The 10,941-nt window shown below is 37.0% G+C and overlaps 1 protein-coding gene across 1 annotated transcript in view; it reads right to left on the reverse strand.

The window, feature by feature from the left end:
- Window positions 1-2,459: 2,459 nt before the first annotated feature.
- Window positions 2,460-10,941, reverse strand: part of LOC111870181 (retinal dehydrogenase 1) — a 33,815-nt gene continuing 25,333 nt past the window's right edge. Inside the window, exons 6-12 of the mRNA XM_023862257.2 lie at window positions 9,463-9,576; window positions 8,013-8,115; window positions 6,994-7,178; window positions 6,686-6,850; window positions 5,131-5,288; window positions 4,832-4,906; window positions 2,460-2,789 (exon numbers count right to left, since the gene is read on the reverse strand). Of these exons, the coding sequence (XP_023718025.1) occupies window positions 2,720-2,789; window positions 4,832-4,906; window positions 5,131-5,288; window positions 6,686-6,850; window positions 6,994-7,178; window positions 8,013-8,115; window positions 9,463-9,576 (870 nt within the window). The 3' untranslated portion in view covers window positions 2,460-2,719. The remainder of the gene's footprint in view (window positions 2,790-4,831; window positions 4,907-5,130; window positions 5,289-6,685; window positions 6,851-6,993; window positions 7,179-8,012; window positions 8,116-9,462; window positions 9,577-10,941) is intronic.

The following is a 10,941-nucleotide window of genomic DNA, read 5'->3' on the forward strand; positions in this document are numbered from 1 at the left end:
ACTGTCACTGTATAGAACAAACCCCCAAATAAAAGCAAATACAGAAATTATGTAGCATCAAATGAACAATGAGAGGATCTTTAGGAATAGGAAGGCGGTAAGGATGTGGAAAACTGGCAGTGCACCATCCACATGGTGACGAGTTAGGCTAAGAAGATAAACCTATCTTCAGACTTTATACTATAAGCTTACACATGGCAGAAGACCAGAGAAATATAGCATACATTCACAACACAAAATGGTATTCTCCACTGAAGTGAAGAAAAGTCTTCACTGAATACCAGACACCTTTAAAGTCTTGAACACATAAAAATCAAACCAGACTGATGAATTAATCAGTAGGGCATGAACTGACTTTAACCTGACATAGGTAGGTGAAACTTCAGAGTAAAACAAATAGGTAAAATGTTCTGCTCCATGTTTGGCCAAGTGCAGTGTCAGAGGTGAAAATGCAACTGGGGACAGAGAGCTTCATAACCTGTCAGTTCATGAGACTGTGACAGAAATGGGCACTGATAGATGACAAAAGGGCATCAGTTTAATGGTGACTGGAATGTAAAACTGAAGTAGTCTGAGAACTTACATTTCCCCCCTCCAGAAATCTACCCCATGCCACTTTGAATACTGCAATTCTCTTGTGAACTGTCCTGAGATTGAACCAGTGGTGAAAATCCAGTATCTCATCATGTAATCCATTGCATGGTCCCTGTGTACACATTTACAGGAACTTACAAAGACTAAGTCATTCATCTCACTATACTAAGGTCACATGGGTGGCAGGGATATGGTGGAGACTTCCTTCTCTCTGCATACTGCTCTATATTCCTCTGGTCCCCTCCAGACTATGACAATCAGCACAAAGTACAGGGTGGGGTGCAGAAACTTCCTTTTTGTGAAGACGCATTGTGAAGGGAGGGAAGGTCGCAGAAAAGTGGGGATATGCTCGGTGAATGCAGCAGTCGTGGAAGTTTCTGTCTAATACCCCTCAGTAGGAAATATGAGGTGGGTGAGTGAGCAGCGTGTGTTTGCTGTCGAAGTCTATTTTTCGAACAACCATTCCTACATTGCGGTGCAGCATGCGTTCCGTACTCACTTCGGAATTAAGCCCAGAGGTTCAGTTCCCAACCGGAAATCGATTGTTTTGTGGGTAGAGAACTTTAGGACAACCGAGAGTGTGGTGAAGAAATCATCAGGACGACAACAGACCGTTACGACGCCAGAAAATGTGAATGCAGTTCAACAGTCGATTTTGAGATCTCCAAGATGCTCCGCTCACAAACATGCATTCGCCCTAGACATATCGAATCATTCAATGCGCTGAATTCTTCATGAACATCTTCATTTCCATCCCTATAAGATGGTTGTTGTGCAAGAATTGTCACCACGTGATTTCCAGAACCGAATAACGGCGTGTGAAATATTATTGGAAAATTTACCCCCTGACGCACTTGTTTTCTTTAGTGATGAGGCACATTTTCACCTATCCAGCTATGTCAACAAGCAGAATATGTGCTATTGGAGTGGTAACAATCCCAGAGAGCTCCATGATAGGCCACTTCACAGTGATAAAGTCACAGTATGGTGTGTGTTGTTGAGAGTTGGAGTTATTGGCCCTTATTTTTTTTGAAGAAGACAATCATGCAGTTACTGTCAATTCACAGCGGTATGTGGACATGATTAAAAAGTTTTTCTAACCAGCTCTTGAAGAAATGCATCTAGGAAATGTCTGGTTCCAATAGGATTGTGCCATAGCCCACACAGCCCGAGCTTTGGTGACAGTGTTGAGGGCAAAGTTCCCCGGACGGCTCATCTCGCTTCGAGGTGACATCCCATGGGCAGCACACTCACGTGATCTAACGCCCTGTGATTTCTTTATGGGGATACCTCAAGGCAGAGGTTTTTAAACATTGCCCCACAAACCTACTTCAGCTGAAGAATGTTATTCGGCAGGAAGTAGCCCAAATTCTGGTGCACATGTTGGAACATGCAGAGGGGAACTTCAGAAAACGGTTGCATCAGTGCATAGAGAACGATGGCCACCATATTCAAGATATTTTGTTTAAAACTACATGATTTAAAACTTTAAAGTATGTTCTTTCATTAGCTAAACATAAATTTTGTCTATCAGCAATAATTTTTCTTTTATTCGCCTTCAAAAAAAAGGAAGTTTCTGCGCCCATGCTGTACTTATTACTACCAACATTCATATATGCAGAATGGCTGTAGGGGCAAGTACAACAGCTCAAGGGAGATGTGGAGGGGATCAATAGCCAAGGCTTCATATGGCATCAGTACTGTCACTAATCGGCAAACTCTCAGTTTATGGCATTGTTTTAGAAACCTGAGCCTTTCATGTGGGTTTCTTATATACAACTAGATATATCATTTCAGACACCATGCTATGTGCGAAATCTTTTGGCATGCAAAAGATAAGTTATCCAAACAAAGTTTCAGAAACATTCTTTTGCCATGAATGTGATGGTTCAGCCACTCTCATTTAATTAGCATTTGAACTCAATATTAAAACATTAAACATATGATGAGTAGGAGGCCAGTTCATACTGGTAACAAAGAAACATACTGAGACTTACAATTAATACTACCATCAGAGAAAAGAACTGATAAAAGTCACCATAACCATCATAAAGACCCAAATAAACCTCTCTATATTTTTACAGTTTGGCTGCAATAATGCGCCTCCCACATAACTGTAACTTGGTCATATCTTGTAAGGCATCTTAATGGTCACTGTCTTCACTTCAAGGTACTCCTTTAAGGAATCTTCTCCCCTAAAGTAAAAAATAAAATAACACATAAAGGTGGTCAATTCACTATAGTGGATCATGTATTCCAATACAAGTGTAGTGCTTATACAAGCTGCCTAAAACTTCTAAAAATTAGTAGGATTTGAAGTTCTCTCAGTGGTGGCTATGAAGAATTCTGTCTTCTTGGATATAATGCTATGTAGTCGACTTAAAATCAACCAACATTTCAAAAGGAAAAGTTGCCTCCATCTTCAGGATTGAAGAATATGCCAGGCGAGAAACCAGCATGAAGCAAGCAGTAAGCAGAGCCAATTTTGTCTTACTCATAATATAAAAACATATACACTTTTCTCATAATGTTCCATTGCTTTCATCTCAAATAGCTTTGGTTTTATTAGCATTTAACAGGGCAGAGAGCACTACAATCAATTTGCTTCTTACCACACCCAGTCAGTGTCTACATTAGTAGGCCAGCACTAGGCTCTTTTATAAGAACCCTTCAGTATTTAATGCATTATCTTCAATTGGACACAGTTATACAAGAGAGAATCAACCACCAAATTTTAGACTTTTGGTTTTATGTTACAAAATGTATTTCAATGTGTACTTTCCACTACAAAAAACAGAATAATCTTTCATGTGTACTGTGTGCCCACAGTATTGAAGGGGGAACTGACTACCAGCAGAAGAATTTAACAACAGAGATAAGCAAGAAAGAATCAATTCCATTCAAGAGTGGACTGTTGTATCTTTCTACTGGTGTGCATTATGTTTTCTGTATCTTCTTTATATTGAATGCATTCTGGTAGTATTAAAAGTATTTAACAACATACCTAATTATACAGTAATATTTTTTCATATGGAAAAATACCTAGTTTCTGTGTGTTTGAAGAAAAATATTGAAGGAAGAGTTTTGAAGTTAGTGTTATGTTTACTTTATTTTGTACAGTAAAAATATTGCCGAATGGAATGAAACATAACTAATTTGCCAGACTTACAATTTTTCTGTCACTAACAATGAACTTACTTTTTGTACTATAGGTGGAAAAAATGAAATTGTGTCATTTGCTTCTAAAGTAGATTTTGAAGACACCAGTGGATGTCAAAGTGAAAATACAGAGACCAAGAAAATGAAAGAAACAGAAATATGGTGGTTTGGCAAGAAAACGAAGAAAAATGAGAAGAAATTCAAATAAAAGATATAAAAACGTGCAGGAATAGTTGCCGAACCCGAGATATTGAGAATATTTATATGTAGCTGCAAAAAGAAAGACAATATTAATGTTAAGTGTAGATGACAGCAAAACATGTTTTAGCAGTTCTGGAGAGTACGTGACTGCAGTGTCCAAAAATTGTGATAGTTGCAATGGTCAGGCAGAGGGGGAAAAGCAAAAACAAACAAATTCATGCACAGCAGAATGTATACAAACAAAGGAACTGAGATATGCAGGACCTCCATCCATCAGACACTGCACAGTTCAGACAAGAGAACAAATATTGCCATGAAGAATCTGTGATCAGAATCAATCAGAGAGAAAACCGCAGAAGTGCGACATCATGTAGCATAAACAAGTTCCCAAAGTATGTAACTCACTACAGTAGAAAATATACCAGATGTAAATGTTAAAAAGATGGACAAATCATATGAAAGAGAATAAAGCAATACTGTCTCATTAAACAAGTTAAACAAGTATTTCTTCAGTGTTTTAATCTGACAACAAAGAGATTCAAGGTGGATACATGCAATATTTGTGACACAGAAATTAAGTCTGCATGACATAGAACTATGAAACTAGGACTGAAATAGGAACACAAGTCCTTTAGATAAGACTAAAGAAGCACAGAAACACTGCAGAGAGGATATGATGCATGCTCCAGATTCTTGCTCTTAATTGTATGGAAAAGATGTATAATTTTATATTTCACGTTTTTCCAACAATTGCTGAAGCTGAAAAAGAGTATTCAAGAGTTGGTTCCTTCCTGCATAACACCATCCAATTATGTTACATGACCTGACTATGAGTTGGTCTATATCCATAAGGACAACTTGTAAATATGGTACTTACAATTCTCTGCCAAAACCAGACTGCTTGTAGCCACCAAATGGAGCTTGTGGTGTAACTGCATCATAACAGTTAACCCTGGAAAATGTAATGTTTATGTTTATTGTGGAACTTAAGATTAAGTGCAAGTGCATTTGATCCTAGTTTATCAGAATCTGTTTTGTGTCCTTGAACTCAAGAATTCCTTTCTTTATGGAGGCCTTGTTGTAAATGTTTTAGAGCACTTATTTATATAGAGATCATATTGTAAGAACCAACCCTCAAGCTTATTGCTGTAGAAAATGTGCATTGATACTGCTTACCAAACAGAGCCAGCATGGACAGACTGAGCAAATATCAGCGCCGTGTTGATGTCCTTTGTAACAATTCCTGCTGCCAGCCCATAGCTAGTATCATTTGCTCGCTCTATTGCTTCCTCAAGTGTTTTGAATTTGATTATGGATTGCACAGGACCAAAGATCTGAAGAAATAAGATAAAATCTCAAATACAATGTTAACGCTTTACTAACTACATGGTGAAAAATATTTTTTCAGAAGCAGGTAGTTATTCAACTGCTCAATAAATTCCTATTGTTATGAAACCCAAAGAGTACAAAATGTTCATAAATCTTTACCAGTGAACCACATCATGAAACAGTACAATCCAGTTTAATTTTTCACAACATATTTCTCAAAAATCCATTTTAATATCAATTTCCCATCTATGTCTCTTCTCTGAAATGAAATCTTAATTTTTGTGTTTTGAACCAAACTACTGTATACATTTCTTTTGACTGCTATCTCAGTCAGTTTAACTTCTTCATTTAATCACTCTGTTAGATGTAGAGCAAAAAATATAAAGCTCCTATGATGTAGTTTTTGCCACTTGTTTTCCTACATGATCTCTCACTAGAAGTTTATGTTACTTTTTTAAATACAAAGTTTGGCATAGTTTTGTAAGTTTCTCATTAGAAGATAACTAAGCAGAAACCTGAATAAACGTTTCAAATAGACATTGGTATCTATGGTTATCTATGTGATTTCTGTAGTTGTGTTTGGAACATTTCGTTTTTCATTCTCGTTAATGCTAAACAATGTTCAAACGTTGCTCAGGCCTCTCCAATGGCCTTTAGAATTTAGAAAAAATCAATTTAGGTTTAAATTAAGTTATAACTGCCTAAATGAATTTTTATCAGGAATCATATATGATTACTTTGATTGACAGAGAGTTACAAAGAAACAAACACACCATTCTTGAGAGTCATTGGTTCACAACATTTTCAATCTTAAGGAGTTCTATTTATTATTCTACACATGATTTCACTTTCAATGTTAGGAGCATGGGTCATTATAGTGACTAATGTGGTCTTACACTAAACTGTTCAGGTACAAACAGAGGAGGCCAATGAACAACTGAGGCTAGTCAGCTCAATCAATCAAAGAAACGCAAATTGTGTATTTCTAATATATAAGTAAAAGTTCTGACTATAGCGAAGACAACTTTGAAAATTACTTTCATAAAAACATTGTAACCATTACATTATTCATAACCTTCACTTTTCTGATGAATTTTTTTTCAAATGCTGCACAAAACTCCTGAATATAATCATGAACTTTTATCTGTCTGCAAACTGACATAGAAATCAATCTTTTTGAAACACTGAAGATTTCCTTCTATGTGCCTGGACTTTCTAACACAGTGAAGTGTAGCAGTGTTTATGATAATGTAAGTTTCTACTTTATGCATTTAAATTGCTCCAGTGATTTTTATATAAATTGTTGATTTATAATTGTTTGGGTTTAAACCATAAAAAAGCCATTGCATTTTAAACACTTCTGGTGACGCTGACTTAGAACCTTCAAAAAAAGAACTCTCACCTCTTCCTTGGCTATTCTCATATTATCAGTTACATTAGAGAACACAGTAGGTTGAATGAAGTAACCCTCTTTACCCCAGCGATCTCCTCCACATTCCAATTTTGCTCCTTCAACCTTGCCAGCCTCGATCAATGACAGTACTTTGTTGAACAATTTGTCATCCACCTGAAAAATATTGAAGCATAAGAAAATCTCAGGATAAATCAAACATGTGTACCCTCACAAAACATTTCATGCAGATGAAATGTGTGTGTGTGTGTGTGTGCATGCACACATGCATACACAGCAAAAATGATCTACTGGATTACCTGTGGACCTTGTTGAATGCCATCAGCAAATGGGTCGCCAACCTTCCTGTTTGTTGCTTCAACTACAGCCTTTTTCACAAACTCTTCATACACATCCTCATGCACAAAGGTTCTGGAGCCAGCACAGCAGTTCTGACCATGATTATTAAAGACAGCTCCATGTGCAATTTGTACTGCTTCGTCCACTAATATAAAAAGATGATAAAAGAGTTTTAAATGATGCTACCCCGAAGTTGTATATTTTAACATGGCAGTGAGACAAGCTTCAAAATGGAAGCAATAATAGTGCCATTCAGTGTAATATCTTGAAGTGTTGTCAGATGCAGTTTTCCATCTAATGTGCAACTTCTGTTAAGACCTTTATCTCATTAGACAGAAAATAATGATGAACCACTGCAGCTAGGTACACAAGACGCAGAAATGAGGGAGGTGGTAAACATGTCTACAAATATTGTATGAAACGTTATTCTGAAAGTTAGAAACACATGCTTCTTAATAAAATGTACAAATCTTGAAGATTATGTTTACAAAGAGTTGGAAACAACATACAATAAGTCAAAGCTTGCTTATCTGCTTGTTTCAGAGGACATTTTCACCCTGTTCAAGCAGTGGAATTTTTTACCAAAATGCAACACATGCCAAATGTGGAAAATGCCATCACTACATGGTGACACATGACATTACATTCTACAAGGCACTATTGTTCAGTGACTGCCATGAGAACCTGAAGTCCTACACTGGAAAGCAGTATTTCCTAGATCTCTTTCTTCTGCACATAGTTGTGTAATGAGGCTACAGATAAAAGGAAAAGCAAATTATACTAATTTTTCATTATAATAGGAAAAACATTAGTACTGTCAAGACTAAATACTACTAAGTATCTTTGTCATTTCAAAGCCTAGAGTAAAAGAGCCTGTATTTATTCAGGAAAACTGAAGCTTCTGGGGCATGTAGAGGCATAGATACTTTGATGCATACACATAGTAAAGACACTTATTTTAATACATGTATATACAAACCATCTGCATCAGAACATATGACTAAAGGGCTCTTCCCTCCCAGCTCCAGTGATACTCGTTTCAAGTTAGATTTGGCTGCAGCTGCCAAGATTAACCTACCAACCTGAAAAACACTAGCAGTAATAAGAGAGGGCACCAGGAAATGGAAGTAGGCAAGCAGAGACTTATTACCAGGTATTGATATTGATGTCACAGACAACTGTGTTGATTAAATAATGAAATACAGAAAAAAATCAACTAATATAAGAAGCAATAATCATGACTACAATGTTATTAGGTACTGTCTTCATAAATAGAGTCACAGTAAACCAACTGATATCACTGTGAAAAAGTTTTAATTTTTGCACTGACTCTGAATGTCTGTGTTGTGTGTGGCATATTTACATACTTCTCCAGTCATACTGATTTCAAGAAAGTGAAATAACCACTATCAGGGTAGCAGTTTTGTAGGAGTGATCACATTAAATATATTTACTATTTAAGCTGTAATGCCATTGTTAGGCTTAGAGGTTCATTTGAACTTAAGTTTCTGCAGAGATTCTACTATGTTATTTTGTAACATTTATTCTTACTAAACTTTATCACTTAATGAAGACAAGTTTGAGAGGAACAAATCTTTTCTGTTACATAGCCCTACTTTCTCCATCCATAGGGTTAGAGAATGGAACAGATGCAAGCAGTTAAGGCACTAACCTGGACAAAGTGGCATTGTGGATATATATTCATTAATCAACACTCAATACTGACAGTATTGCCCCCCCACCAAAAAAAAAAAACAAACAAACAAACACTGTTCTCACCCCAACCATGAATACCTATGCTAGCAAAGTTTGAACAGTTCCCCAGAGAAAGTCTACAAATCTTTGACCATTTTTGGCACATCACCATTAGTTTATACACTGGATTATTTCTGAAAATTAAAAGCTTTCCTTACTGACTTTATCTAACTGTAGCTAGGACTATAAAAACTGTCTTGAGAAACCATGATAATTAAATAAGGTAAAAAAAGTTGCCAGACTGGATGTAAGGTGATATTAACATAGTTCGTATGATAGGTCGATGATAGGAGCAAATAATTTTCTAAATCACCATTGTTTTCAAAATTATGGACTGTGCCACTCAGAAGTGATGGACTGCTATGTGTTTTGTTATAAAAGATTTTATCAACAAAAAAGTTGTATAAAATTTGATGAGTAATGATTTGCTGGGCTGTCTCCAGAAAGCCAATTAATGTACATATATGTTTATTTAATAACAGCATTTTCTATAAAATTTCACCAAAATCCATTACCAACAGAACTGCTGAAACTTGTTCATATACTGATAGACATACAAAATTTCTCCAAAAGACTGTCTATAACACACTTGCTGTGTATGTGAATGTGCATGTGTGTGTTAGGCCAAATCCAAGCTGTTCATATATCATGTGTAAGGAGGTTGTCTTCCTCACCTCTGTGGAACCAGTGAATGCTACTTTGTTGATGTCTGGGTGGGATGAAATGGCAGCACCTGCAGTAGGCCCATAGCCTGTCAGCACATTTATGACACCTGTAGGGAAACCAGCCTGTAAAAGATCAGACCATACTTCTCTTCTAAACGCAATCACTATAGAAAGATGGCTGAGCAGTACTACAAACATAGTGGTCTTATTTCTTACTGAAAACCATCACAACACATCAATCAATAGTGATCTTAATTGATCTTAATAGTCAAAGACATACATTATTTTGTTAACCCATCATGTCCTAATACCTAGCCTGGCTTCTAGTGACTGTGAAACCCAGTACAAACAAAACAAATTCCAACTCACTGAACTTTTTCATGTAGTCTTAGCTGTATGGTCACAAAGGTATGTTCACAGCTATGATCATGCAGGAGAAAAGAAAATATATCCATGTTGTTGGGCATTTTCTGTCATCTTAGCAGCAACCTTGTATGGCCAGTAGCAAGAATCTGAATGTGGTTCTGAAGACTATGACTTGTAAACTGGTCTGGTATCATTATGAAGGTTATTTTCCTTGTCTTACTAAGAATTATATTCAGCATTTTGGAAAGCAGCTCTGTCTCCATCTTCAGAAGAAGGAAGGGTTGCCTATTCTCTGTGGCTCTTTAGCTCTAGATGTATCTAACTAACCTCAGCCTTAGGATGGGGACAGATTATCTAAAATGTAACATTACATATGTATTTACATTTAGCCATGGAGAAAACTGTGTAACACAGTCAGAGCAGTGATTAGGATATGGGCATATAACCACAGAATTAGGGTTTAATTCCTTGTGGAGGACAGAGATTTTTCTCCTTGCTATCATGAGATGCTTTATGGGGCTAATTAATGTAACACCTACCAGAGGCTCTTTCGTGAAGGTAAAGCAGCCAAGATGCAGCTCTGACTATTTACCTCTACGTAATGCCAAAGATTATGAAAGCCTGAAATTATGCTATTTATAAATATGCTAAAGCTCACATCAGGCTGAATTGCCAATTCTACACCTTGTTGTTTATTTATGGAATGGACAACATCCAATATATACAGGGTGTCCCAGGAGGAATGGACCAAACTTCGGGAGGGTGTGCCTTATGTTAAAGTATGCCGATATAACCCAAAACACCTATGTCCAAAGTTGAACGGTTACGGAGATAATGGCCCGAGAAAAGTGTGGTCTTCTGGCGGGTCCACGCACTATACCTGTCAGCTGAGACCTCGTTATCTGTTTGTCCTTGAGTGTCGTGATTCACACTAGCCATAAGCTCATGCGCTACATACAGAATACGTTGCGGCGGGGTCGTGATTAGTTGTGTGATGAGTTGCTGAAATGCCTCTTGTGTTTTCACACGTGGAATATTGTGATATGCATTTTGTGTGTGGATTTTGCGGTGGCAATGCACGTGCTGCTGTTGAAGAATACCAAAGGCGTTTTCCTGATCGAA

This window comes from Cryptotermes secundus, unplaced genomic scaffold (assembly GCF_002891405.2).
Source record: "Cryptotermes secundus unplaced genomic scaffold, Csec_1.0 scaffold779, whole genome shotgun sequence".
In the NCBI taxonomy this organism is placed as follows: Eukaryota; Metazoa; Arthropoda; class Insecta; order Blattodea; family Kalotermitidae; genus Cryptotermes; species Cryptotermes secundus.